Source organism: Ipomoea triloba, chromosome 5, assembly GCF_003576645.1.
Source record: "Ipomoea triloba cultivar NCNSP0323 chromosome 5, ASM357664v1".
Classification (NCBI taxonomy): domain Eukaryota; kingdom Viridiplantae; phylum Streptophyta; class Magnoliopsida; order Solanales; family Convolvulaceae; genus Ipomoea; species Ipomoea triloba.
In genome coordinates this window covers 5315489-5330535 of record NC_044920.1, presented here as the reverse complement: position 1 = coordinate 5330535, position 15047 = coordinate 5315489, and the positions used below count along the sequence as shown (strand labels likewise).

Sequence of the window (15047 nt, the reverse complement as noted above, 5' to 3'; positions counted from 1 at the left end):
TTACTCTTCTTTTAATATTATTACTTTTATTATTATTATTATTATTATTATTATTATTATTATTAACAATGATGATAATAATAATAATAATAATAATAATAATATAATAGGGGTTGTGGATGATGATGGCGGTATATATGTCTTTATACTCATTATTCCCATACTCTTTTACCTCCAACCAAACAACAGAATTTATCTTCCCAGCAACTTCTTTTCCACCAACAAAACAACAGAATTTATCTTTCTGGTAACTATTTTTCCACGGAATTCCACTTCCACTTCCCTTCAAATATTTTCCGCGAACCAAACGGGCCCTAAAAATTAAAACATTTTTTGAAAAACATTTTTTATAAATTATTTTTCAAATTTTCAAACAGCCCTAAAAAACCAAGCTACAGACCCATAGTCGGTTGACCCAATATACAAATAGGGTTAACAATAGCATATAAACCCTAGCTATTTAATCCTTGCCTCCCTTTCGTTACTTTGCTAGCGGAACTTCAACTTATACTCAGCTTGCGTTCTAGGGTTTTCGTTCATCGACGGTCAACACAATGGTGAGTATTCTCGGGCCTTTCAGTTCATTGATTTATCGATTATTATGCTGATTTGTTGTTGTTGTTGTTGTATGAATGCGTGGATAATTGTAGGTTCTACCGAACGACGTCGATTTGTTGAACCCTCCTGCCGAGCTCGAGAAGAAGAAGCACAAGCTCAAGCGTCTCGTGCAGTCTCCCAACTCTTTCTTCATGGTGCCTTCTCTTTTACTTTAGATTTGTTTCTGTGCTCTGTTCTGCTTAAGTATAATCTTTTTTAGTGAAGGATTCTCGTTACTGTGCTGGGATTTTGAAGTTGTTTTGTGATTTGGGTTTTCTTGTAGGATGTCAAGTGCCAAGGCTGCTTCAACATGTAAGTTTTATATTCTCTTTATTTGTAATTTTGTATGTACTTTGTGTTGAATTTAGGTTTTTTGGTTTGGTGTTGATGTTAATTACCAATATAAATCATGATGCTATTATTGATATTATATGGGATGGATATATGCAGAACAACTGTGTTCAGTCACTCCCAGACAGTTGTGGTGTGTGGGAACTGCCAGACAGTGTTGTGCCAGCCGACTGGTGGGCGTGCCAGGCTCACTGAGGGATGCTCTTTCAGGAGAAAGGGTGACTAATTACAGATCATTGTCCTATTTCCATTTGAAGTTTAATGGGGAACTGATATGCCTAAATTTTGAGTTCTGATATTTAGTTTGTTTTAAGACTCGCATTTCAAATTTGTGGCTTTTCAAAATTATGCATCTGACAGATTATGTTATTGAATGAAAGATTCAATTTTTAATAGCACATGCATCTTTAGTTACTTAATTGTTGTTGAGTTGGATTCAAGTTGTGACTACTTTCATCTTTCCTTAATTTTACTTGACGATCCCCTAGTTGAAACAATTATGAGATTCTGATTTGATCTATGCTGATTCATCAGTGAAATTAGTCAATTTATATAATCATATATACAGCGCACAAGATGGTGATCTCTTGTCATTAATTCTATCTTGAGATGTGCTCAGTGTTTGGTTGAATGATTTTTACTCTTTATATTCATTGTTTGAGTGTTAGCTTTTGCTAGTCTATTGCCACTAAGATGAAGGGATTAGTCCTTCCTGTTTTCCTTTATTACAAGTTATAGTCAGGATTGTTGATTTATGTAGTGCTATTGATTTATTAGTTATAATTTGTTTGAAGTTGATTGAGCATACTGTTGAATTAGTACATAATTAGTTCTAATTTTTTTATTCTGACAATGATGAGAAAATATAGAAACCACATAAATATTCCATGCCACCACAAAATTATGCACCCTTTTGGTATTGGTTTTTCTTCCCCTTTAAATGGTCTGTACTATCATGTTTCTGTTAACCATGATTCGGCCGTGTCATTCCACATCCTGTTTAAATATACTAATCATACTTTTTGCTGGATAAACTTTATTCATTGCCACCATTGTTTTCTTCTGCTTTACTGATTTCCTCATCTCCTTTAATCCTTAATCTACATTTGTTTTCTTCTCTCTGCACTTTCATCTGCAACACAAACTTCAGCTTAGATGTGTACTCAGAATATCTTTTGGAAAATTATAACATGAATATATCCATGGTAATATTATCTCCTTATGTGCATTACTTTCTTCTTCACAGTAAAGCAGAGCACCTGTTAATGAAGAAGTCTTCGTATTCAAATTTATTTTGGAATTACTCCTGCACAATAGTCATTGTCTCAACACCCTGTATCTCTCTGGGATCTCTCAAATATCCTTAGTGACTGAATCTCAGGAATGTGAATATGGTAATATTAGATTTTTCTTGTTTGGCTCAAGGGGGTGTGGGATTTTTGAACTTTTTTAGTTCATTTTTGCTAGCATCTTAGATTATAACATACCCTCCGAGTAATAATGCAGCACTACAGCAACATACATAGCCCCCTTAAGATTTGCCAGGTCTTTACATATTCATGAGTAGATAAATGGAAGTCAAAAAGGAAGTAATCCATTAAGGGGGAAAAGAAGACACTTCTAATATTTCTTATGCTCATTTCACTACTCTGATGATAGCTCATCGCAGCTTACGTTTGCTTCCCCTTTTTCCAGAAAATAACTCCAAATATAGTTCATAATATAGGAAGTATATTTGGAGTTATTTTCTGGAAAAAGGGGAAGCCCCATCACTATGTGGACGATTGGGATGGGTTTTCATTCCTCTCCTAGACACGCGGTTCTCACCTGATCCGTCTCATATATATATATTATCGGTTATTCGGTGACTGGTTTTTGGACGTCCATAACCAACTAATAATTGATTCACCGAATAATTGAATTTTTTAGAAATTGATTATCAAAGAAATTGATAATTGATAATCGATCAAAGATCAAAATTTTTGATCGGTTAGGATATATTGGTTATCGATTTGGTCGGTTTGGGATCTCTCAATACCCCCAGGGGGTGTTTGATTTATGTTATCTCACTTAACTTTTGGAATTTAAATATGATAATATACATTAAATTTCTTTGTTTGGTTCATTGGGATGTGAGATTTTTAAACTTTATTTTTAGTTCATCTTTCGTAGTAAGTATTTATGGAATCGTATTCCCCTACATTCTTAGGTCCATATTTTTATGGTATGTGAAATTTTTGGTAAGTGTTATTTGTTTCAAAATATTCTTTGAATTAATCACCTCCTTAAAGCATATTTGATTTTATGGCATAGGTGTACCTCTTGTATTATATTGCGACTGCGACTAAAATGTAAGCTAAGGGAAAATCTATAGCAACCCTGTAGCGAGTTTCCTAAGTACTGCACAGTGCTATGTGATACCATACTATAATGCTTCGAGGTATGGAATAGCATTTTCAGTATTGTAGAATTTTGTTTGATTAATATCTATCAAAAGATTATTTATTTAAGTAAATTAAAAAGAATTAAATAATATTGAATCTCAAAATTTTAAATTGTTTGTTTTATTTTTTTTATTGGAATAAGGCTCAAATAGGCTATCCAATTACACACCAAAATGTAATTAAGTCACTGAATTAAACGAAATTACAATTAGGTCCCTAAACAACGCAAATTCATATAATTTCACAAAAAATGAATTGTTTACCTGTTGATATGCTGAAGTGTCGGTTATTAAATTTTAAAATAATTTTTAACTTTTATTTTAATAATTACTCCGTATAAATAAAAAATTATTTTATTTTATTTTTTAAATTACTAGCTTCTGGGGCTAGCCAAATTTTATTATTGGTAAATGAATTGTAACTACATCCAATCATACAATCCATTATTTTTAAATTCAGTTACCGACACGTTAACATATTAACATGTTAACAAGTCATTTTAGGTTAATTTGCATGAGCTTGCGTTGTTCAGGAACTTAATTGTAATTTTTTTTGAGTTCAGTAACCTAATTGCAGTTTGGTGTGTTGTTTGATGACCTATTTGAACCCCCCCTTTTTTTTTTCAATTAATCAAATTTGATAAAATTTTTGTATAATTGGATGAATTCTATTTGGCAAATAGTAATATATAATGTACTGTACTAAAGGAAAAATGGCACATTTAGAAGAATTTTCTTTCAAGGGAAAATAATTTTTTTCTCAAAATATATTGCTTCAAAAATTCATAACACAGTTGATAAGCTAGCTACATGATTGGTAACACTTCCAATCAACTGTGTAGCAAGGCTGCTAGCCTGCTAGCAACACAACAAACTGTAAAATTTGTAAAAATACGAAAAACTTTTTTTTAAAAATTATTTACATCAACCTATTTAAGTACCCAAATATTCAACTTTAATGATTGTTTGATTGAATATAGTTGCAATTTATTTACACCATAATTCTTTAATATCTTAAATTACGGTGTTTGGTTTGAGAAAATTACAATTCTACTGAATTGCAATTCCCTCCTTTTGAGGAATTGAAATTCATAGACCCCTCATGGGAATTACAATTCGGTGGCAGCTTAGAAAGGCAAAAATAGAAAAATGATTAAATTAGCCTAGATTGTTGTTGTTGTTCTTGTTCTTGTTATTGTTACTGTTAATGTTACTGTTAATGTTATTGTTATTTGTTATTGTTATTGTTATTGTTATTTTTTATTATTATTATTATTATTATTATTATTATTACACCATGACATTTTAGTCTTTATATCACTTCTTCCCTTCTCAATTCTCATTACTAGTAATTCTATTCCTCTTTACCAAACAATGTAATTTGAATTCCTACTTTATTCTCACCTTATTCTTTTCCAACGAATTACAATTCCTTTCTTCCCTAATTTACAATTTGTATACTACAAACACACAATGTTAACATACTACTTTCAAATACAACAGCCAATTCCAATATTAAAAATACACAATTTAATCTTTTTAAAATTTAGTACAATTGTTATGTGTTTTGACTTAGAAACACAATTTACATTTTAAAAATTCACAATTCTAATACTAAGAATACACAATTCAATATCGTTTAGGACCAAGGTCCACCTTGCAAGGTGAACACTGATCCAAAGCATAACAACTGCCTTTCCTCCTTAATTCCCTCATTCCAACCAATCGTCCTATAAGTTCACTTTTTTGCACATTAGAGGGTTAAGCGGGAGACTTAAAATTCCGTATTGTCTATAAACAAAAATTTTAACACTTATAAGAATGGAACGAATTTTGCCTTATCTATCTATCTATCCTTTCCTATCTCCTTTGGAAATTAAGGAACTTGATGCCATAGGCAAAGACAAAGCAGAAGAGAAGAACCCAAACAACATGAACAGCTGCAACTACACCAAGGAAGTCATAATCAAATCCCAAGTTTTCTTTGAGATAGTCCTTCACTTTCATGTCTGGAGCCCCGGGAATGGCCACCAGATCCGTTTTGTCACCAATCTGAGACGTAATGAGGCCGTATATGGTCCAAGCCACGGGGGATCCCCAATAGTACCACCTCCACCACACCGGGATTTGCTGTAACATATATGCATAGATGAGATCAAGAAACCAGGTAGCTAGCTAGCTAGCTAGCTAGCGGATGAGAACTGAATAAATTATATTGAATGAGATAGTTCAAAGATACAGATTACAGGGATATATATAATGAGAGAATCTCAGGCTGACTAGAATAGGGAATCACAGGAAGTCTAGAATAGGGAATCTAACTCAAATACATAGAGTCCTAATATAGCGGGTGATGTAAGTTAGAAAAGAAATGATTGATGGTGCAGCTAGTACTCACCGTTCTTGGAATGAGAAACCCGGAGAAGAGATTCCAAAAGCTGAGGAAGAATGTCATGACGATGGCAGAAATCTGGTAGCTTGGAGTGAGGGCGACGAGCATCATTCCGTAGGATGTGAAGTATAGGAAGCACATGAAGATGTAGTAATAGAACCAGAAGAAGCGATCAGCTCCCCACTCGAATCCAATCATGAAGTACAGCAGAATGCTGTAAATTAAGGTTTGGATTGCAATATACACAGCCTCTATGCCCACCTGCAACATACATATATGACACAAGAATTCAACACAGTTCACCAACCCGGCCTGTCTAATGCCACTGATACTCATACTACTGATTTTACTAGTTTGGTCCTATATAGAGTCCTAATTTCGAGAATTTGTGTGAGCATAAATATAATATAAACATAAATGTGCAGTCCAACTACCAGCTTAGGCTTTTAGTTGGATGGAGCACATGATTCAATTTGGTATTTGCTTGGAGCCCATCAAAGTCAATGTGCAGTCCAACTGCCAGCTTAGGCTTTTAGTTGGATGGAGCACATGATTCAATTATTTGCTCTACAAAAGGATTGGAAACAGAGATTTCGAAGTAAAAATCTATGTTTTTACATACCTGAGCAAATGCGTAAGGCAGTGCAGAATACATCCCTGCTGTTTTTTCTCGATAGAAGACTGTCCTCTCTACGGATACTACAGACTGCACAGCGTTAGTATTTGTTCCTCCGAGGAACAAAACAGCAGAATACATAGCTCCCATAAGATTTGACAGGTCTTGTTGTTTGGACCTGTTGAATATTCATAAGCAGATGGAAGGGAGTCAAAAAGAGATCAGAGTAATCCATAAAGGGGGAAAAGAAGGCAGTTCTGATCTTTCTTATGCTCATTTCACAACTCGATGATAGCAGCTTACGTTTGCTTCCCCTTTTTCCAGAAAATAACTCCAAATATAATTCCTATCACTGTTGTCATGAAAAACCGGATTGCATTGTACTGTGGATGCCTCCAGTATGACAAGTGCATTTTCCACAGGCAAGCTTGGCATTGAGTGATGAAAGGTTGGGCGTATTTTGTTGGGAAGTGAAGGTCTTGGGAACCCGGGGCTGGATTGCTCAACTGCTCGATGAGTTCTTGATTCCTCCTGAGAAAATGAGTAGAAAAACGTCGTAAATCATTGTTGGAAATAAAGCGAGATGAGATGAGACGAGACAGTAACAGTTTTATTAAGTCTTCTAGTTACCGGTAGAGATCAGAATTGGCATAGATTTCTGCAAAGTCCACATCAAATTGAGCCTCAACTGCAGGAGCACTGATCTCAAGCATCCAGGTAGCGGGATTATATCCCTCTCTGATTTTAGGAATCCCCGGCACAGACTGGAAAATATATACAAATTATTACAGGCCAATTAAGTCGTGTGCACGAAAAATGTGTCTTTACATAGGGACGAAGTTACTCACTTCGAAATATTGTATCAACCGGTGAGAGTGATGACCAAGAGGCCCCGCGTAGATCACCTGTCCTCCCCTCTTCATCAGCAGAAGCTATAATATAATGAAAAGGCAAATGTTTAGATTCAGAAGATCGAACAGAGTGGCGTTACAACTTACAAGTATCATGAATGTTGAAACCAGTGGCTGCCTACCTCATCAAATGCTTCAAAGATATCTATGCTCGGCTGGTGAATTGTGCAGACGACGGTTCGTCCTGTATCCACGGTGTTTCTCACAGTTCGCATCACGATTGCAGCAGCTCTAGCGTCGAGGCCTGATGTGGGTTCGTCCATGAAGATGATGGATGGGTTAGCAACGAGTTCCACAGCTATTGTCAACCGCTTTCTCTGCTCAGTCGAGAGGCCATCTACCCCCGGGAGCCCAACCAGAGAATCCCGCAAAGGATTCAGCTCAACCAGCTCCATCACTTCCTCAATGAACATCTACACAGACACAACAAAAACCATAATATAAGTCAATCTTACCACTTGTTAGAAATTAACTTTCAAGTGTAAATTGGAACCTTTCTTGTTTGCTTGTCGACATCTGGAGAAAGACGCAACCAGGCAGAGTATACAAGAGACTCGTAAACTGTAACGTGTGGAGAATGAATATCGTTCTGTTCACAATAGCCACTTATACGAGCAAAAGTCGATTGATTCTTGGGGTAACCAGAAATGTTGATGCTTCCCTCAATATAGCCGCTCGTTTTTCTTCCTGCTAGGACATCCATCAAGGTCGTCTTCCCAGCTCCACTTACACCAACCAATGCTGTTAGAACCCCCGGCCTGAAAGCACCACTCACGTCTTGCAATAACTGGAGACGCGGCTCTTCAATTCCTTGTTTTTGCATTTCCTGATCAATATATACCATAAGTACAACACAACATCATCAAGGCCTGCCAATATCATTCATAGAGAGATCTCAAAAATGCACACCGGAAATGATACTTACGGCTGGCATATCAACATAGTAATTCACATGGTTGAACGCAAGAGAAAGAGGTTGGAATGGAAGCACCATCCCTCTCTTCTTGCTCGCGTTCTGTTCACTACTTAAGCCTCGTCCAGAATGTCTTACAGTCATATCAATACCTGCATTGAAATCGACAATCATAAGACAGAAGAATGAAGGAACGAAATATTACAGCCAGCAAAGGATTCTAAAACATAACACTCTTTCATTAAATAGTAGTTCAGCTTGCATGTCTAAAACTTAAACCATTGGTAAAAATTAAGCAAAGGATTTGAGGTGCCAAACCTTCAAACATAGGAGGTGGTGCAGATGATGAACTCCCATCTGTGGCTGCTTTACTATAGGGATTTGACTTGCCTTTAATCTTACGATTAGTATCTTTCTCATCACGAATAACAGATTTAGAGTCTCCATAGGCTGCATTTCAGAAATGAATTGAAGGCAGTCAAAAGCATATATCTTGGGTTTTAGAAGTTTTTACCAGATAAGGAGTGGAAATAGTATGGAATTCTTACGATCTAAGTATGTGAGTGCAATGGTAAAGCAGACATTGAAGAGAAGCGAGAATCCTAAAAGGGCAATCACGCATATCCAGTACATGTAGTCATCTAAATACATGCTCCTCGACTTAAGAAGCACCAAGCCTACTGTATGCTCCTGGAATCCCGAAACATTAATGGGCTGAAAACACAAAACGAATGAATGGGGCAGGTTAGACTAATGAATGACGATAAAATCTGTTATAAACTGGTAAGAATTACTACTGTTCGAAAATTGAAACTATTATTGAAGCTTACAGAGCTCCATCTTTTATCAAGAAATTCATTGATGGCTATAGCATTCTGTCCATAAGACATGGGAGACGCGTAATATCCCCATTTCATCCACGGTTCAAGGTCATCTGTGTCCAGAGAAGAAACAGTGTTTATTTGAATGCCACATAAAAATCTTGCGATCGAGATAAATGTAAGGGATAAAGAGAATAGGCATACATCAATATAAAGAATATTACTGACCTTTAGCAACAATGAAACCACCAAGAACAAAGACTACCAGCAAAGAAAAAGTCCCCAAAGTGTTCGCAACCACTTGTGTTCTTCCAAGTGAAGCAATAAAACGGAAGAGGGACAAGGCCATCTGATGCAAAGAGAAGAAGGCCAAGAATTGGCGAAAAAACCTAAAGAAATTCAAAACATATCAGTATAACAGCAAATTATGTGGTTATATTGTCATTAGCTAATTGATATATGTTAATTACAGTGGAGTTTTAAAAAAAAAATCCTAACGGTCAAGCATGAGAGGTTTTAGTTTATCTTTGGGATTGAACTGAAAATGCATACCGACTAGCAGCAGGAGCAAAGCCAATGGTGTAATAAGTAAGAATAATCCATATGAACGATTCCATGAATGAAAGGGGGACTCTCATGAGCCAAATCGGGAGTGCAAAAGCCCAAGCCGGGAAAAATAGAGAATCTCTTTGTTTAAAAAACACAGGAAGTCTGAAGACGGTCAATGCAAGCTCTGCTGTTCCATTAAACATCACATTGATGAGACTGAAAAATAGTGCTCCATAAAACTTTCCTCCATTTTCTACCGTTCCAGATTTCATCTCTGTCCTAAAGAATACTGTGAAAGTAATTATTGACATTACGGTAATCTGGAATGTCTTGAATATGTATAAAAAGGAGTTGCGTTTCATCAATAGCCATTCCCTAGATAAGCATGCCTTGAAGAGCTCCATATTGGAAATACCATACTTGTCAGTAACCAGTGCTGCAGGATGGGTTCTACTCTTGTTAAAAGGAACTGAGAGCTCATCGTATAGTTTACGTCCAACGTGAAAATTGCTAAAATGATTCGCAAATTCAGCCACTGAAATATAATGATAAGGTTCATCTTTTCGGTACCAATACTGTTCTTGGTCCTTCATGGAAGTAACTTCTTGGAGAAAGTCAGCAACTCCTTTCCTTTCTGGGCATTTAAATCCCACACTCTCGAAAAACTCGACAACATTCTCACGTGGACCGTGATAGACGATTTGCCCCTCAGAAAGCAAAATGATGTCATCAAAAAGATCAAATGCTTCAGGTGCAGGTTGAAGAAGAGATATTATCATTGTCACGTCCATGATATGGACCATTTGCCTCATGAATTTAACAATTTGAAATGTTGTGGAACTGTCGAGACCTGTAGAGATTTCATCCATGAAGAAAACTTTTGCAGGACCAACTATCATTTCTCCTGCATTCACATATATAAAAGATAAATACAACATATTCAATTGACTGGCCGGATGTTAAACAAGAAATGTTGCCAAGTGATTCAAATATGAGGAAACTGAAACTAAAGAAAGCATATTTGCTAATTCATGAACCTTATTATATGCACGCAACGTACCTGTAGTGACACGCTTCTTCTGTCCACCTGATATGCCCCTCATCATCTCATTACCCACCATTATATCAGCACATATATCCAAACCAAGCATCTGTAAATCATTTCCACGGTTCAACAAACTTACTTGGTTTCCTAATTCCTAGCTATAGAATTAAACTGAAAATATACCTTAAGTGAATAGTCTGTGACCAAACTAGATTCTTGGCCTGCAATCGCAGTGGCTTTCATAAATGCATCGATCTCGGGGTCAGGTTTAATTCCTGCATCCCTTTCACGCCTTGACAATTCTGTGAGAAGCTCGTATCTAGTTCCAACTCCTAAAACACGTCCTGCAAAGTCCAGTGTCTCTCTCACTGTCAACTCTCCATGGTGGAGGTCATACTGACTGATATAAGCACAAGTCCGTTGAGGAATGAATTCTGACATCTCGTGACCGCAATAAGTGATCTTCCCCTCAACCTTAGAAAAAGCAAAATTCAAGAATGAGTGTCATAAAAAATATGACACAGTAAGATTTCAAGCCGCAACTCATAAAGGTTATCACTTACCCTAAGATCTTTGTCCAATACTCCAGCAAGTGCCTTCAAAAATGTTGTTTTCCCAGAGCCGGGAGGCCCGAGAAGAAGCGTCATCCTGTAGAATAGAAGGGTAAGAAGTTTATCCATATGGACCGAACAGAAGTTCTCCACATAAGGTGTAATATATTCATCAAACTAACATTAAACTAATGCTTCGTTATGAACATACCTTGACGGTTTTATAATTCCATTCACACCTTTGAGTATCTTGACTACTCTTTTCTTCGAAGGGAATATCCTTATTTTTTCAAGGAAACCCTGTGAAAATAAATAAACATTATCAGCATAAGATCTGCAATCATTCAAATAAAGTTAGAAGCTCAACCAAGATAGAATATGCAGAAAAAAAAGGGGGGAAATCCAGCATTTTTATCAAGATTTACATAGGAAGTAAATGAAGTACCTCTATCATATTTATTGTAGCATTGAACAAAGTAGGCAGTGCCCGGGATCCAACATATGCATCTCCTTCAATTGACAGATCCTCATATCGAACTTCAATTTTTGGAATATCAATTCCAACCCTGTTCATCACAAATTTTATCATTCATAATTTCAAAAGAACTATTCCTTGTGTATGTATGATTTTTTAACATATTCAAAGATCATTATTTAAGAGTTTAAGACTAACCATTAGAAAAATGCATACAGAGAAGAGAAATTTCAGCCTTACCTATCAGTCCTGTCTCTGAGTCTTCTAAGGAACCTCTCGTTATCTTCTTCCACAACTTTCAAAATACTTTCTATGAGCAGCTTCTTGTCTTGCATCCCGAGGTTTTGAACATCAACTTCTTGATGAACAACTTTTCCATTATCCAACGTTTGCTTCAAGATCCCTTTCCTCAACCGATCATATGTAGGAAGTCTCTCGATAGCAGCCCACCTCAGCTCTTCTTCGTCATCATTCTCCCTAGCACTTCTCTGAAACACGTCTCCGCCCGGTGCACCAAACACCTCCCTAACACTTGCAGAAGCCAAGCTCCTTGCACTGCCTGATCCAAAACTCATCCTTCTACTCCTACTTGTGGACCTCTGGCTACTCGTAGACCTCACCATATCATCTGCAGCCAGAGCTGCTGCCATCTTCACTCCCTTCTAACACTCAATAAACAATCACCCTTTAATTTTTTTTTTTGTTTCAACACAAGGGACTCCACACCTTCCAAACACAGAAAAGATACTCAATTCCAATCATCCAGAAGCACACCTGGAATGCCAATATGCAAAATATCATCACATGCTGATCAAATAAGGAACTTTACTTTTTCCTTTTCTCATCAAAATTGATTAAGAAACACCCAAGTCTTAGTCAAAACAAGAATTGGCCGGGCAATTCCCACTAGCAATTGCATCTCAATAACACAATTACTCTCTTTTAAGGGGCAAGAAAGAATCCACAATGCCCATAATGGGCAGGTGAGAATACAATACAATACAATACAATACAACACAATAGTAGCTAATATGCACATACATAAAAATCCAAAGACTCCAAAATGAGAAACAATCCAATGATACATCACCAAACTGTATTAGAAAAGTGGCAAAGCAATAAAGTTGAACCAATGGGAGCATACATTTCTGGAGTTGGGTGGTTTCCACCAAGTGGTAGATCAAAAGGGAGAGAACAGTGCACGGCAAGCTCCTATTTGGCAAGAGAGCAGTAAAGGGTTGTTGAATATGAGAAGTGTAATTGGACTTTGAACAGATATATACCTATACGTATCCAGCATGTGAAAAGGCACAGAGGTGGCTGACTGTTGACAAAAAGAATCCTGCTAGCTCTTGCGGCAGGAAAGGAGGTTGCGATTTACACCGTATTCAGCAGTAAATATGGGAAGGAAATTGGGGTACACTGCTCTGTCTAAAACGACTAAAAGACAAAATATTAAGCTCTAACAGTTCATGGAGGGAATTAGGTGTGATGAGTTTTGTGTGAGCACCAATACTAATTTTCACTTGGTGTGTTTGAAGAGTAGGAAAATGACTTTTGGAAAATGAGTCATTTTTTGGAAAATGAGTTCATTTACGGTGTTTGGATGCACTCTAAAAAATTGTCTGTTTGGTTCATTTTCTGGAAAATAATGAATGAAAATGTATAATTATATATTTTTATTATTTTATTTAAAATATATAAACTAAGTAATATTTATTAGAAATTAGAAATAACTTCTTTTTAGAAAAAAACGCCGCACAAAGTCATTTTCCGTTTCTGAAAAATGACTTTCGAATTTTTTGTCCGGAAGTCGTTTTTCAAAAAAATAAGCTCATTTTTTGAGGTCAACGGAAAATATTTTTCGTTAACCACATTTTTCAGACGTTACCAAACACCAAAAGTCCGAAAATCATTTGCCAGATTACCAAATACACCCTTAATGAACCGTTGAGTTATCATTATTTATTCATCTACTATCTTCTCTAATCGGGTGTGATAGCTTTGGGGCAAGGGAATTTTGGTTTTATGGAGAAGGAAGGATACTGACACTCCCTGTGGCTTCACTCTGAAAATTTATGAAGTTGAAGTTCCAACTTCCTAGTGCACCGCAAATCATGAAATAAGGGCTACGAGGGAAGGTCTCACCAGCGGCAGTGTGAGAGTAACCTCTCAAAGTGAGGAAATTTTTTGTGCGCAGTGAACAAAGATCTAACTTCTGTGATTCAGTTGAGTTACCTTTATTTACATCCTCTAAGATACTTTGTCTGGTCGAGGTGTGGGGGCCCTTGGGGTTGGGAATTCAACTTTGGGGAGAAGGGCTACGAGTTTATTTTTATCCAAAAAAAAATGGATGTAAAGTCTAAAATGTATCACTAAAAATTTTGAATAGAGTAATACTACACATACTCTCACATTCTACTTCATTTCTACTCTCTGCGAACATGTCACTTTTTGATTCATTCAAAAAAATGTGGGTCACAATTTTTATTACTTTCTTTTTATCCTCCTCTAATAAAATAAAAAATCAAGACACGTGGTGGAGTTTTACTCCCTTAAAGTACATATATCATTTTCCAATATTCAAAAGTGAAGATTGATCTCCGCCATCAAGTTCATCAATGGTTGAGAGTTTTAGTAAAAAGAACATTATGTCAATTTTATAATTATTGAAAATTTGTAAGAGCAAAGTTGATTTTATCATTATTGCAAATAATTAATACTAAAAATGGTCATCGACTATAATGCTATGTTTTTTCAATTTCTTCATGAACGACTTTGGTGACCTAATGTAGTCCCAAACTTTTGTGTTGTTGCTCAATTTAGTCATCCGTTAGTTATTCCGTCAAATTTGTGTTAAATAAAGGGACAATTCAGTAATCTCTATATTAGCCTCTCTTTACTCTCAAACATGCGAAGTGCGAAATTCGTCTTTCTTTTACGAATTACTCCTAGACTTGCGAATCAACTTTTATATTCGCAAATTTGGGAGTAATTCGTGAAAGAAAGAGTGATTTTGCACTTCGCATGTCTAAGTGTAAAGAGATGCTAGTATTGAAATTACTGAATTGTCCCTCTATTTAGCATCAAATTGACGGAATAACAAACGGAGGACTAAATTGAACAAAAACACAAAAGTCTGGGACTACATTGGGTCACCAAACACCGAAGTCATTTAGGACGAAATTGAGAAAGATGACCATTTTGGGTATTAACTCTATTTCAAACTTGAATGTTTAGTAATGATAAAATTTTAACCTTTGATTTCTCAATTATATATTCCTCAATAGTATTATCGCATATCACTAGTATTTGTGTGTCAAAAAACAATTAAATTTCAAATAATTTTATCTTTTATTTTTGAAAAATGATATATACACCGT

The 15047-nt window shown here is 36.0% G+C and overlaps 2 protein-coding genes across 3 annotated transcripts; one reads left to right on the top strand and one right to left on the bottom strand.

The window, feature by feature from the left end:
- Positions 1-414: 414 nt before the first annotated feature.
- Positions 415-1362, top strand: LOC116020625 (40S ribosomal protein S27-2). The gene is made up of 4 exons (XM_031261097.1): positions 415-557; positions 651-752; positions 881-909; positions 1048-1362. The coding sequence occupies exons 1-4, from the start codon at positions 555-557 to the stop codon at positions 1172-1174; spliced, it is 261 nt and encodes an 86-aa protein (XP_031116957.1). The 5' UTR covers positions 415-554; the 3' UTR covers positions 1175-1362.
- A 3536-nt stretch (positions 1363-4898) lies between these two features.
- On the bottom strand, positions 4899-13047 carry LOC116018740 (pleiotropic drug resistance protein 2-like). Of its 2 annotated transcripts, none has more exons than XM_031258715.1 (21): positions 12809-12934; positions 11905-12438; positions 11635-11755; positions 11401-11489; positions 11202-11286; positions 10822-11112; positions 10654-10744; positions 9597-10497; positions 9273-9433; positions 9054-9157; positions 8772-8937; positions 8542-8673; positions 8236-8375; positions 7804-8136; positions 7433-7723; positions 7248-7331; positions 7030-7163; positions 6703-6930; positions 6406-6577; positions 5790-6044; positions 4899-5521 (listed from the first exon to the last, which is right to left on the bottom strand). In XM_031258715.1, the coding sequence occupies exons 2-21, from the start codon at positions 12312-12314 to the stop codon at positions 5252-5254; spliced, it is 4458 nt and encodes a 1485-aa protein (XP_031114575.1). In that variant the 5' UTR covers positions 12315-12438; positions 12809-12934; the 3' UTR covers positions 4899-5251. The 2 variants fall into 2 exon arrangements, with proteins under 2 accessions (XP_031114575.1, XP_031114573.1); XM_031258713.1 differs by lacking the exon at positions 12809-12934 and adding an exon at positions 12948-13047 and having other exon boundaries at positions 5252-5521.
- Positions 13048-15047: the final 2000 nt, after the last annotated feature.